Source organism: Panthera uncia (assembly GCF_023721935.1).
Source record: "Panthera uncia isolate 11264 chromosome A3 unlocalized genomic scaffold, Puncia_PCG_1.0 HiC_scaffold_11, whole genome shotgun sequence".
Classification (NCBI taxonomy): Eukaryota; Metazoa; Chordata; class Mammalia; order Carnivora; family Felidae; genus Panthera; species Panthera uncia.
In genome coordinates, this window is record NW_026057578.1 from 65,078,645 (window position 1) to 65,093,773 (window position 15,129).

The window sequence follows — 15,129 nt, forward strand, 5'->3', positions numbered from 1 at the left end:
ATTTAGATACAGTGAGTTAGAGATTAATGTGGTATTTTGTCAATTAATAATCATTTACTCAATTCTCTTAATTTTGATGAACAATTTAATAAACAGCCTTCAAGTTATAAGAAGATGAGGTAACAGAGTTAGATCTGGCAATGAAACATTTTGCAAATAAAGCCACAAAAATTAATGAGATTATTCTTGGGAATAGTATGTATAGTTTGGGGGTTGGCAGTGTGCAACTTCCTGAAAATACCCAAAATGCAAAAGCAACAAAAATCAGGTTGATAAATTGTTCTTGATTTGATACTATTCATTTCACTTAAATTGCTGAACAGATCATAAAGTTCCAAAACCAGGTCTAGCAACTCAGATTTACAGGTTTAAAAGACTGATAAGATTTCCTTATGAACTCAATAATCAAATAGTTTTTTTAATGTCCTAGTAAAATTCAAATTATACAGGTAGCCATTGTAACACAGTGACTATTTACATTAATCAACTGACAATAATAGGAAGGTACAACTTAAATTATTGCTCAATAAAAGCATAAATTTTTACTTGATATATACTCGAAAAATCAAATTTAGTTGAATCTTAAAATTGCTTTTTCACCTTTCCTCTTTTGCACTTACTCTGATATCTAAAACAGAAAAAAAAAAAAAAAAAAGCCAGAAAAAAAAAAAGCCTCCCTCCGACAAAAAAAAAGCCTTTTAAAAACAGGCTGTCATATTACAGCTAGCCCAGATAACATTAAAAACACTCGAGTCATTACAATTATTTTAAGACTGTAATAATAGCGTGTTGTAATTTGAATTCATTTGCAATGAAATTATTGTCCTTCGTTTCTCCTTCTCTGTATTTTGAAAGGACTATCGACATTGTTCTCCAATATTAATCAAAGCTGGAATCATCTCAGTTCTCAACATTTGGCTCTTTGGGAACATATTTTCTTACATCTTCAGGTGCTAAAAATGCTTATAAAAATGGGGAAAGAATGAGAATAATTATAAAGAACACACGGATTTGTCATCTCCTGACAGCCAGAGAGAGTTTTCTTTTCTAGCTTAAAAGAGTAAACGGCCAGGTAAAGTTCAAAGGTCGACTTTTTTATTGTTGTTCCGACGGTTCTCCAGCTTCCCTTTACATTCCATTTTAGCTTCCGCCTTCCCAGACCCCTCACTCTTTCCTTCAGACCTCATTTCTTCAAGGTTTCAGAGTCGTGCTCCTTCTGGTAAAGGGAAGCCTCAGTTTTTTCAAATTTTCTCCGTAGCTACCAAGGTTCCCTGCAGGCTGTCAAGGTCATAGCCCACCGCCCCTCCAGCCCCACCAGCAACCACTGCAGGAAGCACCTGCTGGCGGCGTGGGGCGGGGCGCCGCCCACATACACCTGGGGACGGGGTGGTACCCCCACCCCCACCCCCGACGGCCTCGCCAGGTGTGGGGGAGGGGAGCTTACTCTTTCTCTCTCCCCCGCCCCCAGGCGGTGACTCACCGCCGGAGACCTGCGGCTGAGGTGTGCAGCCCGGGGCAGGGCCCGGGAGGCGGGGCCGCCAGGTCCGGCAGGTCTGCTCCGCCCCGCCGCGCGCGCAGAGTGAGCAGTTCCTCTGGGAGCTCGCACCGTCGGTGCGGTGCGGGTATAGCTCTCCGCCGTCCTCCCGACGCTGACCCGCGCAACCCACGCCCGTCCGCCGGCTCCCAGCGCCCCGCTTCCTCCGCACGCTCTCCTGCGAGACCCCAGCCCGCCTCGCGCCTCTGTCGCACAGTATGGCGCTCCCCCAGGTTCTCGCGTTCGGACTCCTGCTCGCGGCGGCCACCGCGGCGGTGGCCGCGGCTCAGAAAGGTAAGCAGCAGAGTTGTGGGCTGGGGCCAGGTGGGGACGTCCCACGGCATCCGAGACGGAGATGGTGGTGAAGGGGCGGCCGGCCGCGCTTTCTCGTCTGGAGCGGATGGCGCGGGGCTGCAGCAACCCAGGCCCTCTGCGCTCTGCAGGCGGTGGGAAGGCTCCCGCTCGCACGGCGAGGAGGAAACCTCCTCACTATGCGGCTTTGCACCGCTCTCTAGGGAAATGGCCCGGAGCAGGGGCGGGGAGGCAGTGAACGAAGTGGCCTCGTTCGGTAACTCCTTGGCCTCGGAGTGGGCCAGGAGGGCTTGGGGAGACGCAGCGGCCGCGCCACGTCTGGGCGCGCCCACCTACCCCCGCCGAGGCGCGCGCTTGGGGTCCTAGTGTGGCGGAACCAGCCGCGGCCGGGAGGGGAGTCGGTGGCGAAGATGGCCCGGCCCCTCCTCCCCCGGGCACCTGAGGCTGGCCCCGGATGTGGGTCTCGGGCGGGGTCAGGTGGCTGCGGGGAGGCCGTGGGGCCCGCTGCGCATCTGCGCGGGTAGCAAGTCGTCCTGGGCCTCGACTACCTGGGGTGTGAGAGTGGGTGTTTCCACTTCTTTAAGGATCGTGTAGGTAATGCCAAGTTTATTGTAGGAACCCAGAAATATCGGTAATGGTAAAGAGTAAAAAGAAAAACTCACAATCTGACCGCTTCAAGAGAATCTCCTAATTAATAACTGACTATACTTTTTAGACATTGCTTTAAACATTGCTGTAAACCTAAACACAGTTTTATATCTTGGTGTGTGTGTGTGTGTGTGTGTGTGTGTGTTTACTCCCACATAACATCCAGATTTTCCTTTTCTTTTAATCTTGGAAACCACAATTTAAGTGGTGATGGAACAGTCTCTGGTGTGGAAGGTCACGCCATTATCCGAACGTTGGACATACGGTTTGATTACATTTTTCTTAGTTTGTTATAAACATCTTGGCTGCCATCTCTTGATGGTAAGATGGTGGCCAGAAGTAAAGTGGCAGTTGGCGGAAGTTTTCTGGAAAGGTCTTTAGACCTTTACCAACAGGGCTTGGGCTTAATTCATTACACTTTCAAACTATGCAGTTTAATTAACTCATGTTTTTCTAGCTCCAGTCTAAGGCTAAGTACTTAATCTTAAATTGTTTTAAAGTGATGATAGTTGCTATAGAGTATGTTCAGAAAGCCTGTACATGATTGGTCTGTTCTAAATTTCCACATCCCTTGGGCATGAAAATGGGCTTTGGAGCAGGTATAGTAGAGTGCTGCATAAGACTTTAACTCTGGAGGACAGCCACTATCTCCTTTTGTGATCCCAATATGGAGTTTAGTGCTGGACCGATTATATAGGTGGTTCATATTAATTATAATTTAAACAGGGAATAATTAAAGCCAACTTGAGATGAAGGATCAATATAAAAATGGTTTGTCACAGTAATTTTTGTTAATGATTGTATTCTCTTAGCTAGACAAATAAACGGAATTAGAGGGGCTTGCCAATTTGAAATTAAAATGAGGTTTTGAGATAGTGAAAGATAATGACTATTGAACTGGCACTAATACCCAGGATAAGCTGCTTAATATCACCTTCAAAATTGGGAACTTAGAATTCAGTTTAGTTAGGAAGCCCACAAACAAAAGTGACCCCTAAATTCACTGAAAGTATAATTTTTCTAAGATATAAAGTTGTCCAAGGGCTGAATATATTCCCACTAAGCTTAAATCTTTAAAGTTCAGATTTTAAGAAAATGGGCTGGGAGGAGGGAGGAAATGTGAGTTACTTACAGATCCTAGAATTGGAATTGTTGATTTTTGGGAAATGAGTCAGTAGCTGACAAGCAAGAGTTTATCTAACAGAACAGGAGGAGGGAAGGAGCTGAGACTGAGAGTATCATCATGGAGATAAGGCTGAATATGATGTTTGGAGGGCTGTATTCTTGGTTTAAAAAAATCAAAATGGGAATGCATGCAAATTAGACTACGTGTCTGTATAATATATACAAACTATTCACCATGATATCAGCCACTCAAATTACAGCTGAAAAAACATTCAGGACCATTTTTTAAGGCTTTGTGGCCCTATAACTTAAGCATTATTATTAGAACATAATTTAGCTGGGACACTAGAGTTCATAGTTGGATCCACATTTTAAAGTGGGATTTTGTTTTTTAATTTATCTAGGATGTGTCTGTGAAAACTACAAACTGACCACAAACTGCTCTTTGAACACACATGATCAGTGCGAGTGTACTTCAATTGGTGCACAAAATTCTGTCATTTGCTCAAAACGTGAGTAGAATATCCTCATTGCCTTTAAACTGTATTTTGGTTTAGCCTTCCTTAATTGATGTGTCTTGAGTTGGGAAGTGTTGTGTTTTGTGGGTTTTTTTTTTTTTTTTTTTGGTTCAAATTTGGATCATGTTATTTTGTCAAAATTATCTCCTGTAGCTGAACCATCTGAAAACTTAGAAAGTGAATATGGAACCATGTAAGTCTGCAATAATCTTTGGCTCTGGGAGTTTGGAGTTAAATTAAAATGTTTTTCCTTATGCATAAAACTGCAGTTACTTTTCAGTATGACATGAAGCTTTCTTTTCAGTGGCAACCAAATGTCTGGTGATGAAAGCAGAAATGACTGGCACAAAGTCTGGGAGAAGAGCGAGACCTGAGGGGGCTTTCCAAAATAATGATGGGCTCTATGATCCCGACTGTGATGAGAAGGGGCTCTTCAAAGCCAAGCAGTGCAATGGCACCACCACATGCTGGTGTGTAAACACTGCTGGGGTCAGAAGAACTGATAAGGACACGGAAATATCCTGCTCCGAACGCGTGAGGACCTAGTGAGTTGAGCTGTCAAATGTTCCTTGTCTTCATGCTTTTCAGATTCGTTTAATGACATTTATCTTTGAGTATGTAATGTGATTTGGTGGTTTAGAATTCAAAAGGTAGAAAAGGGTATACAGTGAAAAGCTTTCATTTTTTTCTCAACCCCCTTCCCCCACCCCAGCCTGCAGCTACCCAGTTTACTTCCACAGAACCGATGTCACCAGCTTGTTATATAACTTTCCAGAGATACTTTTATGAATTCACTAGCAATATATTTTTGTTATTTTAAGAATTGTTTCTTATAGTAGCCTACTAAACAAGGATTTTCCTCTTACATTTTTACTTAACACTGTTCAGATTTTAAAGTTGGATTAGTGTTAAATGTATATGAAAAATTTAAGCTGTTTATGTATTTGCCTATTTATTGCGTTTTAAAACGAGGTGTGGTTGTCTCGGGCTCATGCAATAAAAAGGAGCGGAAGCATACTCAAGCTAGCTTAAGGGAAAAAATTTTTATTTAAAAAGTGACTAGAGCTGGAAAGTTATCAAGACCAAGGCAGGCACTCTCTCCTTTGGTGTTCTGAAGCCTCATGGTCACTTTTCTCTGTTCCACTCGGTGCCTTTTTGTCTGTTCCCTTGAACGTGACCCAGCGTGAGCAGCTAAGCCTTGGCTTTACGTGACCTTGAGTATAGTGGCCCAGCGCCAGAGGTTGACCTGTTGGAAGGGTGTTCTCTCCTGGATGAGTGCTTTATGAGCAACGTGTGAAGGCCAAGGAAGAAATTAAGGGCATACCTATTGCATAAACCCTTTTCTGTTAATTATACTGTAATTTCACTTGGGAATTTTCCTATTAGTCAATCAATAAATACTGTCTTTTTACTTTACAGCTGGATCATCATTGAACTAAAACACAAAACAAGAGAAACACCTTATGATATTAAAAGTTTACAGACGTACGTACTATTAAGTGCATTCTATTTGCACAGTTAATACTCAGATCTTCGTTCTACACCATTAGAAAAAGGAAAACAAGTCTTAATGCTTTTTCATATTTATGAAAAATAAGATATTATAAGTAATATTTTAACCTTATTTTGAAAATAGAGTTGCAAGAATAATACAGATTCGTATAGGAGTCTTCACTCAGATTCACCAGTTACCAATGAACATTTTGCCCCACTTTCTTTTTAAATGTGTATGTGTGTGTGTGCTTTTTATATCTGTCTAAACATGTATAGATGTTTTTTTCTGGAACCATTTGAGAGCAAGTTGTAGATATCATGCCCCTTTACCCCTAAATACTTTAATGTATCTTTTCCTAGGAACAAAAGGCACCCTTTTAGTTTCTTTCTCTTTCTTGTAATCTCTACGTGCAATGAGGGAATCAAACTCACAACCCCAAGAGGAGAGTCGCATGCTCTACTGACTGAGCCAGCCAGGCGCCCCGAAAGGCACTTTTTTCTATAACCACTCTACAGTTACCAAATTCAGGAAATTTAACGTTACACCAAATTGTGCCACTTTTCCCAGTGTTGATCTTTATGGCAGTTGTTTCCCCCTTTGACCCAGAATGCAATCTGAGATCATGCATTGCATTTAGTTGTGATTCTTTAGTCCTTTTTGATATGGAACACTGTCTTGGCCTTCGTTGGTCCTTCATTACATTGATATTTGTGAAGAGTATAGGCAAATCAGTTCATAGAATGTCCCTCAGATTAGGATTTATCTGTGCAAGCTAAACATTTTTGACAGAAAAACTGCATAAGTGATCTTATGTCCTTTTCAGTACTTCACATTAGGAAGCACCCGATGTCTTGTCCCTTTATTAGTGATGTTAACTGTAGTTAAGGGGATATGTATATATATTAGGTTTGTAAGGTAGAGTTACTGTTTACTTCTTTGTAATTAATAAATATATGGGCAGATACTTGGGTACTGTGTAAATATCCCATTTCTAATCAAACTAGAACTCAATTATTTTAACATCAATGGATGATTCTAGCCTGAATCAATTATTAGTAGTTGCAAAATGGCATAAAATTTTTAAAACAAGTTTGGTTAATGACAATTCTAGAGCTTGAGCTACCTGCTTAGTTAAAAAGTAATGCTTCTTAATGTTGTGTAGTACACTTTTTTTAAAACACAGGTTTTTAATTATTTACAGTGCACTTAAGGAGGTAATCACAACTCGTTATCAACTAGATCCAAAATATATCACAAACATTCTGGTAAGATTTTTGTTTTTTTTTAAATGAGCTTTTGCAGAAAGTTGGTGGAATAGTATGGTTTGGGTATGAATTTTGATAGTGGTTAAACTGCACTTGAATACCAGTTTAAACCCTGGACGCTTAATTCAAATTTCCTGTTCTTTTCCTTCCATAGCCTTTGAAAACCTCAAGTTCACCCTTAAGGAAAATGTAGTATCTCTAATTTCCATCATGCATGCCAGTCACTTTAGCCTGGGAAACCTCTCTCAATGATTGCTTTTGGTACATTTTCTTTAGGATGCCACCTAGCTCCCATCTTCTCTGGTTTAAGGAGCTAATTCTTAACCAGGTTACCCCTTCCTTGACTCTTTGAACTCTGGTTGAAAAATACTTGAATAGTGTAATGGAACTTTTTCAAGGCAGAAAAGTGATGTCATTTTTAAGGACAGGAAGGAATATACTTTTTTGCTCCTTAAAAGCAGAATGTGGTAAATGCATACTGCATTTTGGATTGTATTTCTTTAGTATTTTATTTTAAAAGTAGTTCTAACCAAATAAGGTGCTTTATTTTTTTATTTTGTTTTTATTTAAAGTTTACTTATTTATCCTGGGGGGGGAGAGAGAGAGAGAGGTCAAGTAGCGGAAGGACAGAGAGAGAGGGAGAGGCAGAGAATCCCAAGCAGACTCCATACTGTCGGCACAGAGCCCAGTGCAGGGCTTGAACCCATAACCTGTGAGACCATGACTGAGTGGAAATCAAGAGTCAGAAACCTTTTTTTTTTTTTTAATTTTTTTTTTTTTAATGTTTATTTTTGAAAGAGACGAGACAGAATGCAAGTGGGTTGGGGCAGAGAGAGAGGGAGACACAGAATCCGAAGCAGGCTTCAGGCTCCGAGCTGTCAGCACCAGAGCCTGACACGGGGCTCTAACTCACGAGCTGTGAGATCATGACCTGAGCTGAAGTCGGATGCTCAACCGACTGAGCCACCCAGGCACCCCCCAAGAATCAGAAACTTAGCTGACTGAGCCATCCGGGTGCCCCTTTGCTTCTTTTTTTAAAGTAAGCTCTGTGCCCAATGTGAAGCTTGAACTCATGACCCTAAGATCAAGAGTCACATGCTCTACTGACTGAGCCAGCCAGGTACTAAGATACCTTTAAGATACTAAGGTACTAAGATACTAAGATACTTTAAGATCTTGTTTGAAATCTTTTGGGCAGAAGAATATTCTCTTTTAGAAAGAAAATATGCATCATAATTATTTTTAGTTGTGTAGCTGTCTTACTTCCCTTGGATAGATTTTAAAACTTCCAAAGAGTTTTACATTATTAGTTATAAATTCAGTTACCCGCTAATGGAAAGGAACACTGACACATTTAGATTATAGAAAATAAAAAACTAAATATTCTGAATATTGAACAGTAATATTTTTACATGATTTTGGTTGTGTTGGTATTAATTTGTATTTTTCATATTTTCCCCCAGTATGAGAATGATCTTATCACTATTGATCTGGTGCAAAATTCATCTCAGAAAACTCAGAATGATGTGGACATAGCTGATGTGGCTTATTATTTTGAAAAAGATGTGAGTATAATCTTCCTCATTTAATTCCTGTGTTTAGAAATGCAATGCTAGGGGCGCCTGGGTGGCTTAGTCGGCTGAGCATCCGACTTTGGCTCAGGTCATGATCTCACGGTTCGCGAGTTCGAGCCCCACATCAGGCTCTGTGCTGACAACTCAGAGCCTGGAGCCTGCTTCAGATTCTGTGTCTCCCTCTCTCTATGTTCCTCCCCTGCTCACACCCTGTCTCTCTGTCAAGAATAAATAAAGAAAAAAAATAAAAAAAAAAAACTGCTTTATAAATGCAATGTTGTATGTCATGCTTCAATGGATTCAGGATCTTTCATCATCTTTTTTTTTTTTTTTTTTTTTAAGTTTATTTATTTATTTTGGAGAGCACACAAGCTGGGGAAGGGCAGAGAGAGAGGGGGAGAGAGAGAATCTTAAAGCAGGCTCCACTCTCAGCACAGAGACTGACACAGGGCTCAATCTTACAAACTGGAGTAATGGCCTGAGCTAAAATCAAGTCAGACACTTAACTGACTGAGCCACCCACCCAGGCGCCCCTTCTTTCGTTATCTTTTTCTTCACTTACATATCAACCACACCTCTGTTCTCCACATGATTCTTGTGCTGCAATTAATAACATCCTCATCCCTGCCTTGCACCTTCTGCAAACACCTTTCTGACCTGTTTGTTGTGTATGAGAGAATATCTTCTCTCATAATTCTTACCTGTTGTATCCTTGGTAGTTACTTAGTTTATGTGGATAGCCTCTTCTCCATTATAATGTCCATGAACAAGAGGTGATATAAGAAGTGCTATGTAACTAGTGTGATTAAAATAGTTTGTTTCGGGGCGCCTGGGTGGCTCAGTCGGTTAAGCATCTGACTTCGTGTCAGGTCACGACCTCACGGTCCGTGAGTTCGAGCCCCGCGTCAGGCTCTGTGCTGACAGCTCAGAGCCTGGAGCCTGTTTCGGATTCTGTGTCTCCCTCTCTCTCTGACCTTCCCCTGTTCATGCTCTGTCTCTCTCTGTCTCAAAAATAAATAAACATTAGAAAAAAAAAATAGTTTGTTTCGACTTTAATATGTTATCAAAAAAATAAATTAACATAGTGAGCTATGTATTTTTATTAAAAAATATTTTTTAATGTTTATTTATTTTTGAGAGAGAGACAGAGCATGAGCATGGGAGGAGCAGAGAGAGAGGGAGACACAGAATCCGAAGCAGGCTCCAGACTCTGAGCTCTTGGCACAGAGTCCGACTAGGGGCTCGAACTCACAAACTGTGAGATCATGACCTGAGCCGAAGACAGACGCTTAACCTACTGAGCCACCCAGGCACCCCTACACTGAGCCATTTTCTGATGAAACCTGGGATTTGCTTCAAAGCAATCTGGCCCAGGGGGAGGGGGAAGGGAGGAAGGAGAGAAGGAAGAATGGATTAAGTAAGGTTGGCCATTTGTTTATATTGTTGACTCCAGGTGATAGGTACATGGGATTTCGTTATGTTGTTCTTTCTACTTTCATGTGTGTTTGAAAATTTGCCACAATAAAAAGTTTTTTTTGAAGTTTCAGCGTACGTGATTGTTACCGCTGAAACCAAAAAGACCCTTGACAGCAGTTCTTTCCATGTATAATTGGCATCTAATTCTATGTGGCCATGGTAGGTTTTCTTAAATATTTTAAATTGCTTTTCTCCTTCTAAATATAGGTTAAAGACGAATCCTTGTTCCATTCCAGTAAAATGGATCTGAGAGTAAACGGGGAGCAATTGGATCTGGATCCCGGGCGAACTGCAATTTACTATGTTGATGAAAAACCACCTGAATTTTCAATGCAGGGTCTGCAAGCTGGTATTATTGCTGTCATTGTGGTTGTGACACTTGCAATTATTGCTGGAATCGTTGTGCTGGTGAGTGTAGAACAAGTCCACTTTCTTTTTTTCTTTTTTTCTTTATTTTATTTTATTTTTATTTTTATTAAATTTTTTTTTTAACGTTTATTTATTTTTGAGACAGGGAGAGACAAAGCATGAACAGGGGAGGGTCAGAGAGAGGGAGATACAGAATCCGAAACAGGCTCCAGGCTCTGAGCTGTCAGCACAGAGCCTGACGCGGGGCTTGAACTCACGGACCGCGAGATCATGACCTGAGCCGAAGTCGGCTGCTTAACCGACTGAGCCACCCAGGCGCCCCTATTTTATTTTATTTTGGAGAGAGAGAGAGAGTGTACAGGAGTGGGGAAGAGAGAGAGGGGGGCAGAAAGAGAGAATCCTGAACAGGCTTTGCACTGTCAGTGAAGAGCCCAGTGCAGGCCTTGATCCCATGACCCTGGATGATGACCTGAGCCAAAATGAAGAGTCAGAGGCTCAACCAACTGAGCCACCCAGCCATTTGAAGGCATATTTTTTCAAGAAAAGGTGACAATGTGAGAGAACTATCTCCATATTTTAGAACATATTAATGAAGCAAAATCTTCAGTTTTTATAATACTCTATAGTGAATGAATCTCTTGCATCTGGCCCTTTTTTATAAAATGGTCACTTTATGAAGTAAGAAAGGATACTAATCTGAGAAAAGCTCATAGCTGAGCACCGCACAGGTCAGTTACGTTGCCACCAAGCAGCAAATGTCCTTTAGTTCTCTTGCTGCAAACAGTCCAACAGCCCTGCCAGCATCAGTGCAAAATACCTGAACTCCCAAACCGTTCAATGAAATGAAACAACAGAACACCAATTATTAAAGTTAGCATGGAAAGGGTTAAAAGTGGTAAATATGAGGAACGATTCTAAACAAAAGATTAGCAAATTTAATTTAGCAGTGCCTCAGCAGAAGAAGGTACCACCTGGACAGGATTTATTCTAGAAATACAAGGATGCTCAGCATTAAGAAATCTTAACAACATAGCATAATTCAGAAATAGATTTGAGGGTATGTGAAAACTTAAATTTTCAGTTCAGTGGAATCATCATACTTGGCTATCCATCTGGACGAAAACAAAGTTGAGTTTCTATTTCACCCCCCCAGGGCAGGCCATATTGCCCAACTCTGGGAATGGTACATTATGGAGCAGGGTGCCCATGTTCAAACAAATTCCTGATGGATTATAGTAACAAATGTTGAAAAATAGAACAAGCCTCAAAATTAATTTAGGAAATGTTTGTACAACCTTGTGGTAAAGGAAACCAAGCAAGGCAGGAAATCTAGAGTCCATGAATGAAAAGTTACATATTTGACTAAGTTGAAATTATTTTTTATGGCAAAGATCTTATAAAGTGAAAAATAGCAATGATATGCTGGGGGGAAATATCCATGATGCATAAAACAAAAAAGATAGTTATGCATAATATATGAATTCTTAGAGGAGAAAATTAAATCAAGAATAGCAAACGGCATGGATAGATGATTTACAGAAGAAATCCAGATGGGAAATAAACACATGAGAGAATCCTAGAAATCAAATTGTCCTATAGAAATGAAAGCACAGGTACATAGGAAGGACAGTATAGGTTATGTATTGCACTGTTGCTCGTAAGGGTGAATCTGGAAACAATTTGAGTGCACCCCTGTAGGAAAATGGATGAGGAGATTGTGGAATATCTATGTTATGGAATAAAGCTGTTAAAAAGAATGAGTGCAATTTATAGCTTTTGCTCATCGGAAGGTTCCTATGATGTTGATATAGGCTGTGCAGAGAGGGAAATAATACTGTATGATCCCATTTTTTTAGACTGCCCCCTTTCCCAAAACTCATATGTATGGTTTTGTGTATGTTTGTATTAGGATGGAGCAAAATGTGGAAGAATGCGTAACAGGCCGTTAGATTTTATTATTAAAGATTGTTGTTTTCTCAATGAATTTTTTTTTTTTTTTTTTTTTTGGTTTGTTTAACTGGTTGTTGTAGGCTTTTTGCTGTTACTGTTCCAGAAGATTTTGGTGGGGGCTGGGCTCAAAGTTTTGGTTTTTTTTTAATTGAAATATAATAAACAGTGTTATATTAGTTTCTGGTATGTAAAATAATGATGCAACAATTCTGTATATTAGGGGCACCTGAGTGGCTCAGTCAGTTAAGTGTCTGACTTCAGCTTGGATCATGATCTCACAGTTTGTGAGTTCAATCCATGCATAGGGCTCTGCACTGACAGCATAGAGCCTACTTGGGATTCTCTGTCTTCCTCTTTCTCTTTGCCCCTTCTCTGCTCGTGCGCACATAGTATACTGTGCTTCTCTCAAAAATAAATAAACATTTTTTAAAAACCTCTTTAACTCTGTATATTACTTAGGTCTCGTCATGGTAAGTATAGGCTTTTGTTTTTTTTAGTTTAGTAGGGAAATTTTAATTTAAGAAATAATATCTGTAGATTTTAAAATTAAATTTGTTCAGATAGGAATAATGTTCATTAAAAACATTTATGTGTCAATTTTTCTTCCATTCAGGTTATCTCCAGAAAGAACAGAATGGCAAAGTATGAGAAGGCTGAGGTAAATGGATTACTTAATAAAAAGGCCCCTTTTTAAATCTCTTACTCCTGATAATCACTATACCTACCTAGACACTGATAGGACTCCATTATACTGGAGCCCCTTCATAGTATAGTCCTTAAGGTCTTAGGGACAGTCTTTCAGTGTTTCCTTAAATTCTCCTTCATGAGTTCCATGGCAGACCAGCTAATACTGAATTCTGCCTCAACGCATAGTGGGATAGGAAACCTGCAATTTTTGTTTGACAAAGTGTCAACTTTTAATGGAATCTTTCAGAGGCGTACTCTGTGGATTCACATTACAGAAACTTAATGTGGCTGATGACCTGAGTTATTGTTTTTATTCCAGTGAAATAATTATTAAAAAAGAGCTTAATACACGTCCTAATGAGTCTCTTCCATGCTAACTAGTCACCTACATTAGTGTGAAGACAAAGTGTGAGATTGTTAGCGTGTCAGTTGCTTGGAGTTGGATGTGAACCACACTTGTTCCTGAACTCTGTCAATAACATTTTCAGTATACCCACTGATTTTTATATATTTATGCATTTATTTATAATTGTGTATGTGCATTTTACTCATCTTCTACCAAGAAACACAGAAATGTAAAAGAATATTGAAAAAAAATTGAATAGAACTAGAAAGTTGTAGCGATTTTTTTTTTTTTTTTTTCCTAAACCATAGTTGACCATCTGGCTTACCTGGTTTGGTGACCACAGGTCTAGGGGACAGACTCTCCCTGAACTGAAGCATAACAAAGTTGGAATGACAATGTAGTGTTGTGGTCAAGAGCAATGTAGATGTGGGTTTGATTACTTGTTAGCTGGGCAAGTTATTTAACTTCTTTAAGCCTCCATGTTTCCTTATCTGTAAAATGGGGATATACGTACAGACCCATTGTAGGATTAAACACAGTAGTCTGTATACAGTGTTGGTCCACTGCTTGGCACACAGCAGAATGTTTGCCAGTGGTCGTAGTTTCCATTCATCTTGTCTCAGTTCTGCTTGTAACTAATTGTGTGATCTGTGACAAGTCAATTCTGAGCTTCAATTTCCTCGTCTGTAAAATAGAAAATATATTGTTTCTTACTGGACGTAAAAATGGCATCCATTTAATAAAGACCTTATCCATTCTTAAAGATCTAACTCACCTGCTACTTCCCCATCACTTTGGCCGTCTTACCTCCAAATAGTAGTTTGGGTCGTGCATTCAGTGCATGCTTCCTTGTAGTACATTTTTTCTTTTTCCAAATGGGGCTCATAAATGTGGAGAGAATCATCTTGCTTTCCTCTTTTTTTTTTTTTGTAACTATTTTAAGGATGAACAAAAGCCTGGAAAATTATTTAAATTTGTTTTCTCTTTTTTTCCTCTATTTCAGATAAAGGAGATGGGTGAGATGCATAGGGAACTCAATGCATAATGACTATAATTTGAAGAGTAACTACAAGAAGGGAAGTTAGCAAACATTACAAATGTACAAACATGGGACAAAGAGATCTTTGAGGACTATTGTTTTGTTAGTTAACATCTGTTTGTAATAGTGAAACCTGTACTCAATATATAAGCAGCTTCAAATTGACTTTACCAATCTTAAAATTTGGCCACAAGTGTCTTATATATGCAGATCTGATACAAAACTCAGAACTTGGACTGCAGAGTTAAAATTGTTTCTGCCTTACATTGAAGTGTGTACCTTAAATATGCTTCCACAGTAGAGATTTAATGACTAGTGTCTCATCCATTTGTGATTGAACGCTGCCTTTCTGTTTACTTTGAGTCTTGTACATACAAACTTTTTTTTTTACAAACCGAAATAAAACATTTTAAAACTAAATTTCCTAACTTTGTTTGAATCATACAGAATCAAATTTCATAGTATACAAATAAGATAACAGGTTAAGAAATGCTCAGAATGCTAACTGCAAATTGGAGTTTTATAGGAGTATTTATAATTATGTGTATTCAGTATAAAGTGTATAATCTCTATGTAACTTCTACACAGAAAAATCAAACAGTTTTATTCTGAATGAATCTAAGTTTCTGTTTTAAACAAATTGGCATTTTGACAAACACACCTTAGGGCAGAATTGGTGGATAATGTTATGAACCATGAATGCTATGGTTGGTTGAGTTAAAGCACCAGACATTCAACATCTTACATGACAAATAATTACAGTAAGACACATTTTGTATGAGTTAAGAGTA

General features: G+C 39.6%; 1 protein-coding gene across 2 annotated transcripts; it reads left to right on the forward strand.

The window, feature by feature from the left end:
* The first annotated feature begins 1,541 nt into the window (after positions 1 to 1,541).
* EPCAM (epithelial cell adhesion molecule) lies at positions 1,542 to 14,727 on the forward strand. Of its 2 annotated transcripts, none has more exons than XM_049651444.1 (9): positions 1,542 to 1,828; positions 4,024 to 4,131; positions 4,442 to 4,682; positions 5,557 to 5,622; positions 6,834 to 6,897; positions 8,361 to 8,462; positions 10,155 to 10,355; positions 12,880 to 12,924; positions 14,303 to 14,727. In XM_049651444.1, exons 1-9 carry the CDS (start codon positions 1,753 to 1,755, stop codon positions 14,342 to 14,344), a joined length of 945 nt encoding a protein of 314 aa, XP_049507401.1. In that variant the 5' UTR covers positions 1,542 to 1,752; the 3' UTR covers positions 14,345 to 14,727. The 2 variants fall into 2 exon arrangements, with proteins under 2 accessions (XP_049507401.1, XP_049507400.1); XM_049651443.1 differs by lacking the exon at positions 1,542 to 1,828 and adding an exon at positions 2,798 to 2,867.
* The last annotated feature ends 402 nt before the right edge of the window (positions 14,728 to 15,129 follow it).